Raw genomic sequence first — 19,997 nt, 5'->3', positions numbered from 1 at the left:
TCAATTGTATAAGATGCATTTAATTTTATTGAGCAGGTCGGTTTTATGTATTCTGAAAAAAAAACTAATGAACATTCGGCCCATATGATTTATTGACCAGTTTTTAATTTTGACAAGTAGCATTTGATTAAAAAAATATGTTCCAGAATTTTCATTTTTATTGAATTCAATCAGGTGAGGTTAAATCTGCTTTTTAGTGGTCTTATTTCCACACTCCACCCTTCAGTGTAATGATGGTCAACTTTGAAGTAAGTCACCGGTGAAATCTTTAAGAAATGGCAATTGGCATCATATTACCAGCTAATTCTGATTTTTTTTTGGCAGCAATTTGAAACATTCATCTGTCTTTTTTGTTGCACCATCTTTGGTTGAGAAGACTTGGTCTTGAGTGCTCAAAGCATCTGCAGGTAGATAGAGATGGATATTAGAGAAGACCAAAAAAAAAACTTGAAAATACTGAACAGTTTAGGCAGCTTCTTTGGAAGGAAAAATTGAGCTAAACCTTTATGTCAATACATTTTCATCAGAACTTGAAGGTTAAAAAAAATCAGGTGTTTAATGTTGCAGAGGAAGATGAGTGTGGGAGACCAAATGAAATTGGTGATGTTTCTGGCTAAGAGAGGGTGGGGAAGAATGTTCATTGCAGCTGCTCTGTCAAGAAGAGCTGAATGAGAGCAGAAAGTTTAAGACTCCTAGAGTGGAAAGTTGCATACAGTTGCTGGAAATCTGAGATGAAAGGGAAATATTCTAAAGACCTTCAAAGTATTTATGGCGATGATTCCTTTGGAGATCTCTGCACAGCCTCCAGCCTCAATTCCCAATTGAGCTTAGCCCACTTCCACCTGCTCACCACTATCCACAAGCAGGACGATTGTGGAAGGCCATTGTTTCAGTTTTTTGCGGAACTTGTTTTTTCCTAATCTTAGCTTGCTTATCTGTGACGCCTTTGGTCCCGTCTTCCATTCTTTCATTTTCTTGTCTCCTTGTTGAAACTAGTCCCTCTATACACTCATGCTACATGGAACCATCCTTTATTTTCTCCCTTGAACAGTGCCCCTGACAAGTCTTCCACCACCTTGCTGAACTTGTATATTGAACACCCACTTCCATCATTGGTGTAGTGTAGCATGTTTTTAAGCTCTCCTAAACTAACAAATGTCATTACTTGTTCCCTTGATGGACTTGTATTTTATCTCTCCATCCCAGTGGATAGGGTAACAACTAATATCCATTACATTTCACAGACTTCTGCAGTGATCTTGATTACATCCCTTTCCGCATTGCTTCCTGCAACTTTTCTACTCCATAGTGTAGTTACTTCATTTCTATTTAGATGACGAAACTCAACACCAATGCTTCTGAGAAATCTTCATTTTTCATTATTGTGGCTTCCAGCAGGATTTGGGCACTCGTGCTTGCCCTATCATGAAACAAGGTCAAAATCAGATTTTTTTTAACCTTAATGCCACTTCCCTTACTATATATCTCTTAATTTGCTTGAATACATACAAATATATGGAATTCTCTCCTAATTATGTTCAGTAATTCAGCCTCCGCCTCTCTAAAGCAGAGAATTTAAAAAAAAATCAAAATGGCCGAGTCCTTATTTTGAGATTGTGGCATCTAGTTCTCGGTACTTCAGCAACAAATAATTTTATGTCCATATATTTCTTGTCAAGTCTTGCGTCCTCCTTCTACCCCACCGTGTCCTGCACCCACTGCTCCCGTGCCACAGCCTCTGTCCTCCTCCAACCCCCCTGCGCCTCTGCACTCCCCACACTCCTGCTCTCCATTCTTGTTGCTTGCCGCTTTACTTCTCTATCCTTTCACTGTCACCGTTCTAAAAATACCCAGTGTAAGTTTGAGGAATTGTATTTCTTCTTTGAACCAGGCATGATACTGCCCTTTCTTTTAATTCAGAGTTTCAGCAATTTCATGTTTGTGCCTCACCATTCCAGCATTGTATTTTTTTGTCAATTGTTTTCTTTCAATTTGCATCTCCTTTAAACTGTATTAGTGTGCACACGAGTGCAGTGAGAAGAACTGAGACAGCAGGCTGTGAGTTCGTTAAGCACATCTAGTTTACATAGAGCTTCATGCTGCAGCCTTTAAGGCCTTCTGGAACCCGCCGTTTATCTCCCGGAACTCAAGTCATGTAAGTGCGTACGTGTACCAGAAGGGCCCGTGACGCCATCTTTGCAGCGGCTTCTCCGCTGACCATGCATAACGAGAGGAGCCAGTTCACCGCTACAAATATGTGCACTGCCACACAACCCCCCCCCCCCGCCCACAAAGAACTGGCACTGGTGGTCTCACTGCTCAGCATGGGTGTCTGACCCCTGCGTGTTGGTGGTGGGACTGCCTCCGGCTGTCACAAGTCCACATGTGCTGGTTTGAGGCGGTCCAGTCTTTGCCCCACTATCAAGAGTGAAAGTGGAGACATTCTTGTGAAGTACTTTGTAGGGACCCTTGTAGGGATACCAGAGAGGTGGCCTGTGTCCACTCCTGTGCACAAACACGTATACTCGCAGGTTTCTAGGTCAATGGGGTGAGCTGAGGGGGGTGGGGCAGTGTTGTGATGACAGTAGTGGTGCGATGAATGCAGTTTGTTTTTCAGTTTTTCCAGTACGATGGCGGTGCCGCTGACCTGCCCTGGTGATGAAGGCAGAAATTTGGCTCTGTAGACCAACTCAGCTGAGGAGGCTTGCAGGTCATCCTTTGGTGCTGTGCGGATTCCAAGGAGGACCCATGGCAGTTCACCCAGTTTGGTCCCTTTAGCCTTGCCATCAGTGCCGACTTAAGGTGATGGTGAAAGCGCTCAACTAATACGTTGGACTGGGGATGGTTGGCCGTGTTGTGGTGTAGCTGGGTGCCCAGGAGTTTGGAGAGTTTGTTCTAAAGAGCAGAAGTGAACTGGGCCCCCTCGTCGGTTGGTATGTGTGCTGGGATTCCAAATTGGGAAACCCAGGCAGAGAGGAAGGCCGGACACAAGTGTCAGTGGTGGTGTTCGGCATTTGGACGGCCTCTGACTACCTGGTAAATCTGTCCGCCATTGTGAGCAGGTAGCACGACCCTCTGGAGACTGGTAAGGGGGCCACTATGTTGAGGTGGACATGCTGGAACCTGTGATTTGATGCATCAAACTGTTGGAGATGAGGCTTGGTGTACCACTGGACCTACTCAATTTGGCAATGCGTGCAGGTTTTGCCCATTCACAGCCCGTGCCAGATGAACCGGAAGGATATCGTCCTTACCATCATTCGGATGGAGGGATGGGAAAAGCTGTGCAGAGTCTCCATTGGGCAGGGACTATCGGTCAGGGTTGGCCGTTGGAGACATTGCAGTGCAAGGTTGCGTCATTAGTGTCCAGTGGGATGTACTGAAGCTGCAGAGTTGTGATCACCATCCTGAAGCTGTGGGTCTTGGCCTCATCTTGCTGGGCTCGTGCCAGTTTGTGGTAGCTGATGCCATACAACAGGGCATGAACAGCTGGCCTGGAGAGTGCATCAGCAACTACCTTCTCTTTACTGGAGAGGTGGCAGATGGAGGTGGTGAATTCCAATTCATAGGATAAGTGCTACTGCTGGTGGGCAGTCCATGGGTTGGAGGACTTGAAGAAAGCAAACGTCAGCGCCTTGTGATGAGTGTAGACCATGAAAGGCTGCCTCTCCGAGAAGTAGTGAAAATGACAAACAGTGAGGTAGGGGGCTAGCAGCTCTCTATTGAACACGCTATTCTTCAGTTCAGGCACTCATAGGTGGCAGCTGAAAAAGGCAATGGGCCTCCAAGTGTTGTCCACAAACTGTTCCAAGACACCACCCACCACTGTGTTGGATGTGTCAACAGTGAAGGCTGTGACCACGTCCATGAGTGGGTGGACAAACATTGTGACGGCAGCTTCGGCCTCTTTGGAATGAGTCCTGCACCTCGTTAGTCCAGTTGAGGTCTTTCTTGGAGTCCAACGTTAACATGAAGAGTGGACACATGATGCTTGCAGCTGCGGGATGAACCTTTCTTTTCCAATCTTTTTATTATTATTATAATTTATAAACACATACAGTTCAAAGAGATATGAAAAATACATAGTAAATAACGAATTAATACAGAGATATTAAACAATAATATTGCAGAATAAAAATATATCATAAAAAAATTTTTTTAGATCAGTTTAGAGTATGAACTATCTCTAAAAAAAATGATATAATTAATAAAAATATATAAAAAAAAGAGAGAGAAAAAAACCCCAAAAAGGAAGAAAAAACAAATCTGAATTAAAAACTTAAAAAAAAATACCTACCGATATAGCTAAATCACGCCAATCACTCCGATCTCATCTAACAGCCCAATTATCATAAATAATCATAAAAAGAAAACAGAGCCAGATCAACTCACCACAAATGAAAATATTGAATAAATGGTCGCCAGGTTAACTCAAACTTAGAAGGGAATTCATAGACAGAGTTTCTAATTTTCTCTAAATTTAAACATAGTATAGTTTGGGTAAACCATTGGAAAACAGTGGGAGGATTAACCTCTTTCCAATTCAGTAGTATAGATCTTCTAGCCATTAGTGTAAGAAAAGCAATCATACGATCCGCAGGAAGAGATAAATAAGTCAAATCTATCATAGGTAATCCAAAAATTGCAGTAATGGGATGTGGTTGTAAATCAATATTCAAAACGGTAGATATAATGGAAAAAATTTCCTTCCAATAATTCTGTAAAGAGGGACAGGACCAAAACATATGTGTAAGGGAAGCTATTTCCAATTGACATTTATCACATATAGGATCGATATGAAAATTAAAACGATGGAGTTTATCTTTAGACATATGAGCTCTATAAACAACTTTAAACTGTATCAGTGAATGTTTTGCACATAGAGAAGAGGAGTTTACCAGTCGCAGAATTTTATTCCAATTTTCATTGGAAATATGAAGGTTGAGTTCTCTTTCCCAATCATTTTTAAACTTTCCAAAAGTCCCAGAATTTATTTTTGTAATTATATTATATAATTTAGATATCACACCTTTTGGAGGGAATTTTGAATATAGTATATCCCCTAAAACAGTCGTAGTCTCCCGATTGGGAAAAGAGGGTAAAGTCAAAACTAAGAAACTCCTAATCTGCAAATATCGAAAGAAATGAGATCTAGGTAAATCATATTTCATGGATAATTGTTCAAATGGCATGAAAGAGTTATCCAAGAATAAATCCGAAAAGCATGTTATACCTTTAACTTTCCAGAGTAAATAAGCTTGATCAATTAGAGAGGGATGAAAAAAGAAATTTAGTACAATAGGAGTTTCCAAGATAAAATGACTTAGGCCAAAAAATGTCCGGAATTGAAACCATATACGTAGCGTATGTTTAACCATTGGATTATCAATTAGTTTATATAGTTTAGTAAGAGTAAAAGGGAGAGCAGCTCCCAAAATAGAACTAATTGAGAAATTTTGTACCAGTTTAATTTCTAAATTTACCCAATGGGGATTTAGAGATAATTCTGAATAATTCAACCAATACCTTAAGTAACTAATATTAATTGCCCAATAATAAATTCTAAAGTTGGGTAATGCCAATCCTCCCTCCAGTTTAGATTTCTGTAAATATTTTTTTCCCAATCTAGGATTCTTGTTTTGCCAGATATATGAAGACAATTTAGAATCGACCTTATCAAAAAAAGATTTAGGAACAAAAATAGGTATAGCTTGGAATATATATAAAAATTTAGGTAAGATCATCATCTTAATAGCATTAATTCGGCCTATCATAGATAGGAATAATGGTGACCAATTGGTAAGTAAACTACCGATCAGGTCCAATAGAGGGAAAAAATTAGTCCTAAACAAATCTTTATGTTTTTTAGTAATCTTAATCCCTAAATATATAAAAGGGATGAACCTGTTGTAAAAGTTTACCATGCCTACGAATTCTTGCAGTCCTTTCAGGGCCGTTGGTCTGGCGAACTGTTGGATAGCCTTCACCTTGTCAGGTAAAGAAGTGGCGCCATCCTTGATCCTGTGGCCCAAGAAGTCGATTTTATCGAGGCTAAACTGGCATTTCACCAGGTTGATGGTGAGGCTGTATTTGGCTAGCTGGTTGAAAAGCTGGCTGAGGTGGGAGATGTGCTCCTCATGTGTCTTGCTCGCTACCAGGATATCATCCAGATAGATGAAGAGGAACTGTAACTCTGCCAACCACGTCCATGAGGTGCTGGAAGATCTAGGCTGCATTCTTTAGGCTGAATGGCATACAGATCAACTCAAAAAGCCCAAAGGAGCTGATGATAGCAGTCTTCTGGACATCTTCTAGGTGATCGGGGATCTAGTGGTAAACCCAGATTAAGTTGACCTTGGAGAAGATGCGTGCGCCGTGGAAGTTTGCTGCTAAATCCTGTATGTGAGGGATCGAGTCACAGTTGAGCATCGTTGAAGCACCTGTAGTCTCCACAGCATCTCCAGCTGTCGTTGGACTTGGGCAACAAGTGGAGGGAGGAGGCCCATGCAGACAATACCAAGTTTCTCCATGTGTTTCTTCCTTGGCAGGTTGAGGTTGTCAGGTGCCAGGCACCGGGTTGGAAATGTACGGGCAGGCCTGTAGTGATGTGGTGCTGGACGCCATGCTTTGGCATCGCGCCAGTGAACTGGGGACGCAGAATGGAGGGATAGCTGGCAAGGAGGCGGTTGTGGTTGTATTGGCTGCGCAAAGTCTCCACAGAGGCAAGCCGGGTAGCTGGCTCATTCGAGGTGCTGAGGGGTACAGTCTGGAAGGCCTCTGCATGGACCAATTGACTGCCCTGGACGTCTACCAGTAGGTAGTGTACCCACAACAAATCTGCTCCCAGAAGTAGCTTGTCCACGGATGCCAGTATAAACAACCAATTGAAAGTGGTCTCGCTGAAACACACAGGGATGTGCCTCTTGCCAAAAGTTCTAATGGTAGTGTTGTTGGGTGAGCAAAGGGTGGGGCCACAAGGCTCTTGTGCGTGTCTGGAGCGACGTGGGGGGGGGGGGGGTTGACAATTATCTCCACACCCATGTCCACAAGGAATCTGCGGCCCGAGATCCTGTCCCAGACGTGGAGTAGGCTGTTCAGCTGGCCAGCTGCCATGGCCACTGACGGTGGCTGGCCCTGTCATTTCTCTGAAACAAGCATGGTTGGTGGCACCCGCGAGCTCATACGCCCCACCATTGAGCCCACTTCTCTGTTCGTGGGCAGGGCAGTTCTAGCTCATGTGTTGGGCTGGTCCTGGGTGCTGGCTTGGGTGGCATCTTTGTAATGTGGTTGACTTTCCCTGCAGGCTCACGCTTGGAGCAGTAAAGGGCGTCTGCCCATGTCGCGACCTCACGTGGCTTGCTGAAGTCCGCGTCGGCCAGCAGCAGGTTAACGTCTTTGGGCATTTGCTCGAGGAACATATGCTCCAATATGAGGCAGGGCTTGTGTTCCTCTGCCAGGGTGAGTATCTCGTCCATGAGTTCTGTCCCATTGTCCTTCCAGGTAGAGGAGCCTGGCGGACCTTTCTCGTCTTGAAAGGCCATAAGTGTTTATGAGGAGGGTCTTTAGAGCCATTTATTTACCTTCCTCTGGCGGTGACTCGTGCAGCGGCCTCTTGGTCCAGCGAGCTGATGACGTGGAATCCAAGGTAATCTGTTCGATCTGGAACTGGGTCTCCACTTGGCTGAAACAAGTGTGGGGCCTGTTCATCCAGAATGTGGGCACCTTTAACGCAACGGCACCTACAGCTGTAGATTCCATTGTGCCGAGTCTTCAGAATGTGGAGACGCGTCGGGGTCAACAGTGTAGTAGTGTGTGCACAAGCGTAGCGAGAAGAACTGAGACAGCAGGCTGTGAGCTCATTAAGCACAATTAGTTTACTTCGTGTTTCACGCTGCAGCCTTTAAGGCCCTCTGGAGCCCGCCACTTACGTTACAGAACTCGTGTACGCGTACTTCCAGTCTATATCGGAAGAGAAGGACCTGCGATGCCATCTTTGCCATGGCTGCTCCACTGACTATGCATAACAAGCGGAGCCGGTTCACTGCTACAAATATGTGCCCTGCCACACAACCTCTTTTAGTCAGTGGCTCCACCAGTTGTGTCATTCACACTCAGGCTCCACCTGATCTCATACATTCTCTCTGCCTCATTTCCTACAACTTTTAAATGTTTGATTGAGGCATTGGAGTTTTCCCAGCATCTATGTTTCTTTTTGAATCAAGCACCAAACTGCAGACCAAAAGTTATTAAATGTCACTTCACTGTGGTATTGCCTTCTAGAAATCAATTTTAAATATTTTTTTTCTGGAGCTACCATGCTTTAATGTCAGTAAGGAGTGAAATACATAAATTAATGCTGTCTCTTTTCCTTCATAACAGTTCCGTCCCAGCGCAACTCCATACATGGGACCACCCCAGCAGTATCCTGTTCAGCCACCTCCTGGTCCATTTTATTCTGGGCCAGGTCCTGGTGATTTTACTACATATGGTAAGTATTAAGTCACTAACAAAATTGAGGCTTGTGTTTTTTTTCTTTAAAAAAAATAGACCACAGTGAATGCTCAGTGCTTATTCTAAACTCATGAAATTAATTCTTTGTAAATATGTATTGGCTTTTGAGTTCATCTCAATTGTTTCAATTACACTGAATGATAAAAATGTCTCAAAAGGCATTCATTTATAATGTTTTGTGAACATTAAAGCAAAAAAAAACTTGTTTAAGAAATTTTAATCTCAAAATGGATGTGCTCACTTGCCCTATTAATTTCCGAAATTGGATCATTATTTGAATACGAATGGACAGTGCTTTTGAAGCTTGTTGATTGCTGCCATTCTATGTTATACTGAGATAAAGGGCTTCTTCCTATATTCATGTCCTCTGTAGGAGCAAAATAGAAATACCACACAGAGTTAATGTTCGAAAAAACATGCGGTTTATTAAAAGTGATGTGCATCAGGAAAACTGTCAAAACTGATCTCTTGAGCCTTGATTTTGGAACAGATCTTATACACTCAATGGAAACTTGATAAACTTAGTTTTAATGTTTTGATTACAGATTAGGAGTTGTGAAGATCTAGTGACTGGCAAGAAAAAGGTTGATTAAAGAACAGTTTAACTTAATTTCTGTTGATAACAGTGGTGCATATTATGATTGTAACTTACTTAAACAATAAGTATAATTTCCTATTAACATCAGTAGGTGCACATTATAACAAGCTTGGTTTCCTGAAACTTGGGTGTTGTCACTGCTGTATTCCACGGCTCTACTCTTGGGCCTAACTTCACTTCCCTGATACTACATTAGCACAATCCACATCCCTCTTTACTAGGTACGGCCCTCACAATTCTTTCCCGTACAACACCCTCTTCAAAGTCAGCCACACAACTTCACTTGTACATTACCTGTCCAGGAAAAACAGTGCTTATTGATCATTTTTCTTTTGTTATTAGCCCACAAATTGTCATTATGATTTTTTAAAATGTAATTTGCTCATCGAGATAACCCTGGAAAATATTTTGAGTTGTATCACTCTGGTGAAGTACTTGCGCTTGCATGTCTGGCATCAGTTATTCCTAAAGTGAGGAGTAAAACCATTGCCCAAGTAGTACATTGGTTCAAATGCTAATGGAAAACATTTTACTGGTGGTGTACACCTATTGGATTATTCTTGCAATTCAAACAAGTTTGAGAACTGGAGCGCAGGTGCAATTTATTTTCATCTGTGGTGTTGCCATAATGAATCAGATGGCAAAAGTACTGATGTAAAGATGTGTGATTTGAATGCAAGATTTTTATTCTGCAGCCGTATAAAATAATCTATTCATTATCTATAAAGGTTCTAAGCTCAACTGGTTTGCTTGTTATGGATCAGTCAGTGTAATGATCAACTTGTTTTGCTGAAAAATTCTGATTTTTCCAAAATCTAAAAATATATTGTGGATTATGAGAAGGCAAAGTTACTAACAAGTCTCTGCTGCTTTTGACGTGTGATTTGTTGTTGATTGATACTTTCAAGAATTAATTGAATCTGTAATGGTTAGCCAACAGCACATTAGGTGAACAATTTTAAAAGTAATGAAGGATGACTAAAAACTCAAGTAATTTCAGTTCATAGAAATGTATGCAAAACAATTATGATGCTTAACCATATCCACGAAAGCCAAAAAATTGAGCAAATTTGTCAAATTACATCTAATTCCCAGTTTACCAAAGTGCATGTATCATTATTGTTGGAGATATATTGGGTAAGAGCTCTCACTGCTTCCATCAATTACTTCCTATGCTCTGTCTCTGATTTACTCTTCAAGTGACTGCTTCACTTCCACTTTTGCCAAATCATAATTCAACCGTGTAATATTGGCCCTTTCACTCCTGATCATCTCTGTCCTTTTCTATGAATGACAAATTGTCCTTGTTGCCTTCATAATGCTGTTCCAATGCCATTCTTTCAATTTGCCAAAAGTTGTCCAGTACCCACTTCTCATGTTAGTCTTGCTAGGTAAGATTTTACAAAAAGACCTTAAATCCCAAGTGTGGTTAAATTCACTTTTATAACTGATTTAATATTTTTGCATTTTTCTGGAACTTGCCTGTAGCTTTTCCATATATTTTGGGACCAAGAGTTTGCGACATTTTATTCCTCAGATCAACTAACATTTCCTACTGTTGACTGTCACCTTTCCTTGAGTGAATATTGCAAAAACTCTTCCTTAAAAAAACCCTCTTTCTCATCCATGTGGCCAAAAAGTCTTGAGCAGCCTTTTCCCCACACCATAAGCCACATTTCAGTGATGCCACAAATATGCCCACTGTTGGCAACCTTTATTTCAAAGATTCCTTGCATTACATGATTAAACATTGCCAAGTTACAGGTTGTTGTTTTCATTCAAGCATTTGCAGTTTTTCAAATCACAGTAATTGTTTATTTTATTAAGATCAATTATGAATTCTGCAGACTAATATTACTGTTGTTGGATCGTTTAGCTGGCACTTCTCCCTTGAAGCCCAATCTCCAATTTGATCGTGGTTTAATTATCCCAAGATATTGTGATGACCTATTGAGGCTAAATACCTGTTTATGGTCCTGTAATTTTGAAATTGAAATACTCTACTAGAAAGATTCATGATGGATGAAAGATTGGAACTGCTCAGCGGAAATCATAATTCAAGTTTTGTTCAAATAATTAGCAGTATTTCAGAAGTAAATAAAGTGGGTAGTTCATGCATTTTTATGATGAAAATAGGTTCAGTTACAATGTTTTAAGGCTGCTATGGTTTATTTTTCCACATGGAGACACAGGGTACTGAAAGATAATTCCGTAATATCCCAGAGTATTTAGATGGAAACCATAATAGCAAATTAAGGGATCCTGATTCCTCTTCTATTGAGATGTCAGGCTGTTTCCTGATCTTTTAATTACAATTGACCTGCACACGCACACAATGAAAGAGGCTTTTGGACAATAAAAAGAGAGGGGGGGGGGGAGGAAACACATTCATATTCATGCACCTCTTGATGAAGGAAAAAAATGAAATGGCCTCTGCTAAGCATGTTGAGGTAAGATAGTGGAGAAATTCAGGTTGGAAAGCTTGATAGATGAGAAGAGTTTCCTTTTCCTCCATTTTTTCAGGATTATTTCACTCAAAGTAATTAATTATGCAGGCTCATTTAAGACAAAGGTAAACTGGCAAGATGGTCTTGTGCAACTAGTTAGACTATTTTGGTTAATGAAATCTCCAGACTGGTGAGGCTGTTAGCTCATTTGAGAATAGTTTAATTACTTATTGCCTGCTATTTCTACTGGAGATTTAGAAGTTTTTTTTTCACTGTCTTTACTACATTAGGAATATTATTCCCAATTAAGGAACAAGTCAAGACCCAGCAGCAACTCATGAAGACCAGAGAAACACTTCTTTATTGCTATTAGGTGTGTTTCCAGTGGTTTTTGTGAAAACTGCTGGTCTGCTTCCAACTTTTGCACATGATTCAAATTTGTAGGATATTATGAAGATGGCGCTTGTCCCAATTTACTTTGGTGTTTAGTAGTGGTCTGAGCTGTCCACCAGTAAAGTTTATCAAGTGGCAGAGGTGCAAACAAAAATAATACCCTGTTCTAATTTTTATCCATCCATTCTAACTACTTCCGAAAAAAGTTATTTTTTTCAAGTGAACGTTTAATGATGAAGTCCGCCATCAAAAATCTTCTAGAAGTTCAAAATGTATCTGAAGGATATGAATGATATTAATGTCTGTGGCCAAATTTTACATAGTCCTGTGTACATTTTTGTATGTCTATTGCAAAGCAATGCAATAACCAGAAGAGTGTTCCTTGCCCATTTGAGGCGAGCCCAACCATTGATGTTTAATGTATTTTATATATCATCCATATTAAAATCAAATGGGATCTTTGATTGTTTGCTTCCCTCAGAAAATCTGAGAAATAAATTTTCTCAGTCTCTCTTAACCAGCCATTCCCTGGATCCTATGCAGTTTATAGGCTGCGTCCCAGAGTTATGCATTACCACGTGAAAAATGTGGTAATGCATGAGGATAATTCTGGCCTTTGTTTACATTTTAGAAAATATTTTTAAAAAAAGATTGGATAAAGCTATTTTGAAAATATTCAATAGTTGGTAGAATCATCACTCCATTCTTGCCACATTTCCAAGGCCAGGCACTGAAATGTGATCTTTCTTTGCTTAGCCTTGGCTGAGCAGTGAACAACAGGGAATATTGGGACCCGAGGCTAAACAAATTTATGTTCTGTTTCATGCCTAGCCTCAGAAACAAGGCGCAGAGGGTGGCCTCAATCAGGAGTTCAGCCACTGTGTGGTGAGTTTTGAAAAGAAAAAGTTTTTTTTTCAATTTATATATATATATATTTAGAGGCATGTATTTCTTAAGAAGAATCTCAAGAGAAAACAAATAAATACAGTATTTTCCCTGTCTAATTGCAAATTATAATGAACAGGCAGGTAACCAATTTCTTCTGCCAACATTCTTTATATTGCCTCCAGGAAGAGAGAGATGATGGACTCTGGAAAGCAGTCCAACCAAGTCCTGGCCCAAGGTTGCCACATTCCTGACGGATAGAAAGGTGGAGTTTAAGTTACAGTGTATGAGGTTCTTAGGGCATGTCACTGAATTAAAAAAATCTTCACCATGCAACTTGTAACAGAATAGCCAAATCACTATACTGTATTAGCAGAGATATGTAGCAAACCTAATGCGTCACTTTTGTAATTTTTAAAATACTTATTGCCCTTGCATGCATTTGATCATCTTTTGCAATCAATTTTTGTTCATTTTCTCTGAGGCTGACTGTTATATGAAAAAGAACAATAAAATACATAAGTTGTGTTTTGCAAGATTTTACATTTACAATATGTGCAAGCTTTGAAGTATTTTAGTACCTTAAGTACCTTTATGAAGATTTGATGTTTACAAGATTAATGGAAGAAATGCAGGAACATGAGATATCTGGATGGATGGATCCAAAATGTTTCATATTTACAACTAAAAAGACTGAATTTCACATGGATGTCACTTCTACCTCCATGCTTTCTTTCATCCCCGTTTTCCCTGATTCAGGTTTTTGTCAATGTTCATTTACTTCATTTTAATTGTTTTTTTTTTCTGTCTACATCAACAGCTTTCCCTTTAACTACAACTGCAATTTCATACTTATCAGTGACAAACTTCAGGGTATAACGATAGAGACTAATTTTAAGCCGAGGTTGTTCACCTAGTTTATTCTTGTTGATCTTTGCAGTGGCTTTTCCACTGTTAAAAGTAATTAGGATTTGATCACTTTTGCATGCGACAGCAAGTATTTAAGGCTAGACGTAGGGAAAATGTATTCCTTCTTTGAAGGAATGAGTAAACCAATTGGATTTTCATACAATCTGAGTTTCATATCAATATTACTGATACAAACTTTGCTTCACACAAGGTATTTTGAAAGAATTCAAATTATTTGACCTGGTGCCATTTGAATTTAAACTTGCATTTTCTGATTACCATTCTATAAGCTAATTATTGCACAGTCAAATTTTACATGAGACTGTGCTTTAGAGCCTCATTTGTAACATGATAGCTTCAACGTGCACTGGAACCAAAGGTCAAATTCCTGATATAGTGTATGAACTCATGGTTTCCTCCTACCCAGATACCATTTGTGCAGGCCAGTCTGGAACATGCTTTCAGGATTAGAGTATGGGTGTGTGAGAGAAGTTGTCATGGCAATGTAATTTTCTTGGCTGTTTGCATGGTGGAATAAGTGAATCAGTGAGTAAGAAACTGTTGCCCTTGAAATTTGATCAGTCAAAGCAGACCTTTCCCATTTAGTTATTTGGATAAATTAGGAGGAACTTTCTCACAGTGAGTGTGGAACAAGCTGTCATTTGAAGTGCTGAATGCGGACTTGATTTTTGACATTAAAACAAAACTTACATTGATGGGGCAGGTCATTGGGACTAGATTGAATGATAATTTGGCACAGATTACATGGGCCGAAGGGTCCGTTTCCGTGCTGCAGTCTTCTGTGGTTTTAAGTTGACTGGAACATGGTATCTCCATCTACTGTCTAAATTTGTACCAGGTTTATAGTTCAGGTGGATTGTAGTTTGAGAGCTGAATGATATTTGTATTTTGTGGCTTTGAACAGTAAGTTAATGTTAACTGGCAGATGTCACCAAGAAGCTCCAGTTAATCTAACTGATCATGAATGCTAACCAGGAGATGTTCAAATTTGACTCACCAAACAACCACATCCAGTCAGTCGGAACAGTTCATGTTCATTGCATTGTGATTAGTCATCTAAAGCCCCTTTCACACTTGCAAGTGATCCCAGGAATTAACTGCCAATTGGCCTTTAAAGTGCCAAGTGTGAAAACAAAATCAGCTCAATGCCGGCATCATATGACGTCATCTCATGCCAGGTATTGATGGCCTCGACCCCTGATACAATCCTGGGTGTCTACAGACACCGGCGTTGCAAACAAGTAAGTGTGAAACTCGTAATTGCATTGTGGGATTGAAATGATCCAAGTTTTTGCGTGAGTCCAGGAACATGAAGGAAGAAAAGATTAAAATGAAGGAATAAACTTTGCTGTGGGAAAGTCGCAGTGAGAGAGAGAGAGGGGGGTGGGGGGAAATAATAGCAATAAATACCAATGGTGGATAATTTTTAAACAGTGTGGGAAAGTTGGTAGCACTATTGCGCTCAATTTATAAAGACCGTGGGAAAAAGCGCTGGCGGACCTGCCCTCCCTGAAAGGGCTGTATGCCCTGCTGCATATACGGAGCATTCATGGAGGGGCTTTCTCTGTCGCTGGCATTCTGGGAAGTCAGGTCATTATTGCTTTTTCCTACGGTCTTTAAAAATTGTCCGCTATTGCTATTTATTTCCCCTCTCTCACCCACTGCGACTTTCCCATGGTAAAGTTTATTCCTTCATTTTAATCTTTTCCTTCACATTCCTGTACTCATGCAAAAGCTTGGGTAATTTTAGTCCCATAACGTAATTGCCCATTTCACAGTTGCCTGATTGCTACGCAGGTGTCTGCAGACACCCGGGATTGTACTAGGAGTCGAGGCCGTCAATCCCCGGCATGAGACGATATCGTCTGATGCCAGTGTTGAGCTGATTTTGCTTTCACACTAGATTAAAGGCTGATTGGCCATTAATTTCTGCGATCAGTTGAAAATGTGAAAGGCACTAGTGTGAAATGGCTGTTGCTGAGAAGAAAATGCTATCTAATTTAAAAATCTGTTCATGGAATCTCATTTCCCCATCTCCTCCATCTAAATTTGTATCTTTATATACACTCTCATCTCCGATGTACCTGACTCAAGTATCTATTTTTATTATTACACGAAGAATGTGCTCGTGGAATAAATGTAGGATTTCCCACTCATGGCCTCTTCACCACACCTTTTCTCCTTTCATATTGAGATGAAAAGCCCAGAGGAACCATCAGTTTTAATTGAGGATGGCTAGTTTGCCAAATTCCGCTAATGAAATATCCCGTTTTCCTGAGGTACTTTAGCATGTTTTGGAGTCTTTGAGACAAAAATTGAGAATTTTGTTTTTGCAAAGGTAATTTTTGAATATCAATAATATTTCCTCAGTGAATTCAAAACAATAAGAATTATTCTTACTGATTGTAATTTTGTGCTCGACACAAAGCATAGATGAAAGTTCAATCTGGAAGAGTAAATGAGCTGAATTAGCATAAAAAGGATTGTGCAAAGCTGTAGTGCTACGTTTTAGGTGCAGCGGCAGGGTTTGAGCTGATAACTATGAGAATACATTGCAGTGCATCAGTTTGGAGGTCAGACATATAACAAATGACCTGATTATGGCTTGGTACTAGGATTTAGAAAATCCTTCAAGTGAATTATGGTGGGCAGCCACTGATGAAACCATTCACCTTTGTGCAGTTGCTGTTAAAATGCCAAACAACAGCTTTTGATTTTATGTACATGTGTCCTTATTAGTATCACACTCTTGTAAATTGGTGGTGCTTTGCATTTATAATTTGAAAAAATAAAATCTGATAAATGAGTAGTAAAAGCTAACTTACTCCCTGGGTTAAACCTGGTTTTGTATGTTGGCAAGGAAAAGGTGGAGGAAAAAGAAAAATTAGTGCATATTAAAAAATTAGAACTGCAGTGCAACTCCGATTATCCAAAATGGTTGGGGCCAGTCCTATGTCGGATTAATGGATTTTTTTGGAGAACAAGTCATTTTTTTTAAAAACAGCCCAGTAGCAACAACAAATCATTTGTATCAATGTTTAAAGAGCAGCAAACAAGAGAAGGCCTTTTAAGCATTAAAAAAGTGCTGGATGCCACCAATCCCCGGCACATCCCGACCTCTGATCCCGACATGTCCCAACCGCTGATCCCCAATGCTAACCCACCACTGCTGTTGATCTCCAGAGAGACTTCCTGGGCCGTTGGAACATTCACTGGCGAGTCGGCGGGCTTCTGTCTCCCTGGCCACTGGAGCTCCTGACCCTGAGGCCAGACTCCAAATCCTCCCCTGGGGCTGCCGCACACGCACACCAGGGAGTCTGGTGTGCAGTAGTGGACTGAGGGGACAGTTCGGAAGTGGCGTCAGGAAGTAGCTCTGGTGTGCCGAGGGAGGGAGGATGAGGGAAGGAATAGGAGAAGGGAGGGGAGGGAACACCACTGAGCCCAAGGTCCCACTCCTGCCCGGACAAGGGATTCTTCTGGCTGCATGTGACTGGGAGACAGTGGCACACTGTTTGAGAGGGAGAGTTGGAGAAAATTCGATAGAGGAAGGTAAAGAAGAAATAGAAAGAAAGAAGTGAGGGACCTACCTAAAACAAAGACAATCATCATTTTAATTTCATGTCAGGTAAATATTTTTTAAACCTGTGAGATCAGTTCGGCTCTGAAAAAATTTCAGATAAATGAGGATTTCTGTTTTATTTCGGATATCCTCATTTATTCAATTAAAAAAAAATTGGATAAATGAGCATTTTGGAGAATCGAAGTTGTACTTGAAGTTGATTTGAGGAGGATTTAAATCCCATTAGTACACCATTGGGCAGGATTCTCCCTTTGGTGATCTTTGAATGTTTTTGTTAAAGTGTAGGGTTTTTAAAAATTTGTGGAATGTGATTGTGTTGAAAATATTTTTGAAAACTTGGAGAAAAATAGAAGGGAATTAAAAGCTGATGTACCTGTATGTAAAAGCTGATGTACCTGTATGTACTGAGATAGATTTCCAAATTTTCCCAAAATCCTTCTCCTAAAAAGCTATTCAGATTCAACAGATGTGTCCTGTACAGATTTGTAGATGTTTCTCACTATTTTAAACTAATCAGCCAATAGACCCAGAGCTGTGGGAAATTAATGAAGTCATTACTTAATTTACAGTTGTCCCAAAGATAAAGTTTTGTGATCTTTCATTTTATCTTTTGCATTCATAGTCTTCTGAAATGTCTGGCACCTTAACACATTTTTGCAGAGAAAAATTCGACAGATAAAGGCAATGTTCTGCACATTTACTTTTTAAAACCAAATGTCATGGTAATAATTTGACTTTTTAAACAAGTTCATTGGCACCCAAGCTGCAGATCATACAAAACCATAACTTGTAAATCTCATGGTCAAACAAATTGGCAATAGAATCAATGGGAAGATTTTTTAAGCTACAAAGAATTATGCAACTATATAGTTTTACCTTATATTTGAGAGATGCTGTTCAAACATGCATATTTTTGTATACATCGCATACTGAAACTTCTCAGTTTTTAAATCATTCTATCTTTGTTTGTCCTCCGCACAACATCACTTCATTATTACTGGCTGAGCCTCAGGTTTGTGATTGAATACTTAAAGACAGCAATGATAATCCACAAAACACCAGTACCGTCATAACAGAATGAAAGGAATATCACAGAGAATCAAATAACTATGGTTTGTATGTCGGAGCACTGTGTGTTTCTGGGGGAATAGTTTCTTGAATTTAAGTGTTCATAATGGCTCAAACTAAAATATACAACATTTTATCACTTGCTACAGATAAGTGCATGAAATTTAAAATCCACAAAGTGACCTGTCACCAAGTGTGCAGAACATGTGTATTAAACTCTGATATGCCTTTTTTTTTTACCAGCACCGTCCTATTACAGCCAGCCTGTGTATTCACCGTCTGCATCTTTGATTGTGTCTACACAACAACCGCCACCTCCAACAAAGAGGGAAAAGAAAACGGTATGATATGTGTGGGGATTTTTTTTTCTTTGTGTGTGAAGTCGAGGTTTAATTAAGAACTACAAGTAATATCGTTCTTGACAGGTCTTTTTGGAAAATGGTTTTTCCATTGAGATTGCAAAATACTGTTGAACGGGCCCGGGGGTTGTAATGTGCGGATTATTCAGACTGAATATGCCAATTTAAAATCAACAAATTGTCCAGCAGTCCCCATGTTTAATTTTGTTCAAAGAAATGTGTTGTATAGTTTGCAGAAGTCACTTGTGGTACTGAGTCTGTTTCTGTTTATAAGTTAGGAATGTAAAAGGAAGTTTAATTGCCTCAGGATAACACTCAGTTTTGTGATGGCCCCTTATGTGAAGAGCATCTTATCCAGCTGAAGTGTGAGGTGAGGTGGGGTATACTGCCGATCTACATGATAAAGTTAGTTGGTGTTTCCTGCCCGTTCAGACATTTAACGGAATGAACTTGCCTGATGAGTGACCCACCACCTCTGTTTCGGTACAGACAACAGAAAGAGACTTCCATTATCATCAAGGTAGCAGTAAAGTGTGGTTTGTATAGATGATCTTGTTGCATTCTTTATTTAGCAATGATTATCTTAGTGGTATGAAGGAAAAGGAAGAATATTTGCCCTTAAAATAAAGATGGCACTTGTTCCAGTTTGGTACCAGTATCAGTAAGCCCAACAGGAGGAAAATGTAAAACTTTACAGTGGTGAGTCGAAGAATGTCAGAAGCTGTTTATTGTAGCCTCACAACATCTCTGCAAACTATCTGCAGAGCAACATTGTCAGCCAACTGTTTTTAATTCAACAACGATCTTCCCATTAAAATAAAGCCGGCCAATAGACTATCCTAGAGTTGGGTCTGTTTGCACCTCTAGATAATGAAGTTGCTGTCTCCAGCCTTCAGCAATATATTTGTGGCACAGTAATGGCAGAAAGCAAGAGAGCCCAGTAGTTCACAATCTTTGGCACACACAACTTTAAGACTTCAGGTGTAACCAAAGCTGGTTACAAACTCTCACAGCAGAAAATAAAACTTCAGTTGTTCTAAATCTGAAATGAAGACAAAATTGCTGAAGCACTCAAAAGTGCCTCATCTACGGAAAGAGAAACAGATTTAACGTTTCAGGACAAAGAGTTGTTATCAAAACTGGTCTGAACGTTTCCAGTATTTTTTCTTATTATTTCTGCTGCATTGGATGATAAGAGAGGCAGAATACTCTGCAACAAGCTCCCA

General features: G+C 40.1%; 1 protein-coding gene across 20 annotated transcripts in view; it reads left to right on the top strand.

Moving 5' to 3' along the window:
• Positions 1–19,997, top strand: part of eif4g3b (eukaryotic translation initiation factor 4 gamma, 3b) — a 346,564-nt gene that overhangs the window by 175,545 nt on the left and 151,022 nt on the right. For 19 of the 20 annotated variants that reach the window (XM_069919086.1, XM_069919084.1, XM_069919085.1 and 16 more), the window contains 3 exons: positions 8,380–8,488; positions 12,781–12,834; positions 18,656–18,753. In XM_069919086.1, the coding sequence (XP_069775187.1) occupies positions 8,380–8,488; positions 12,781–12,834; positions 18,656–18,753 (261 nt within the window). The remainder of the gene's footprint in view (positions 1–8,379; positions 8,489–12,780; positions 12,835–18,655; positions 18,754–19,997) is intronic. The other variant, XM_069919081.1, reaches the window with a different exon arrangement.

The sequence above is a fragment of the Narcine bancroftii genome, chromosome 2 (genome assembly GCF_036971445.1).
Source record: "Narcine bancroftii isolate sNarBan1 chromosome 2, sNarBan1.hap1, whole genome shotgun sequence".
Taxonomy (NCBI): domain Eukaryota; kingdom Metazoa; phylum Chordata; class Chondrichthyes; order Torpediniformes; family Narcinidae; genus Narcine; species Narcine bancroftii.
The sequence above is the reverse complement of the archived record's forward strand: the minus strand, read 5'-3'. Positions and strand labels throughout refer to the sequence as shown.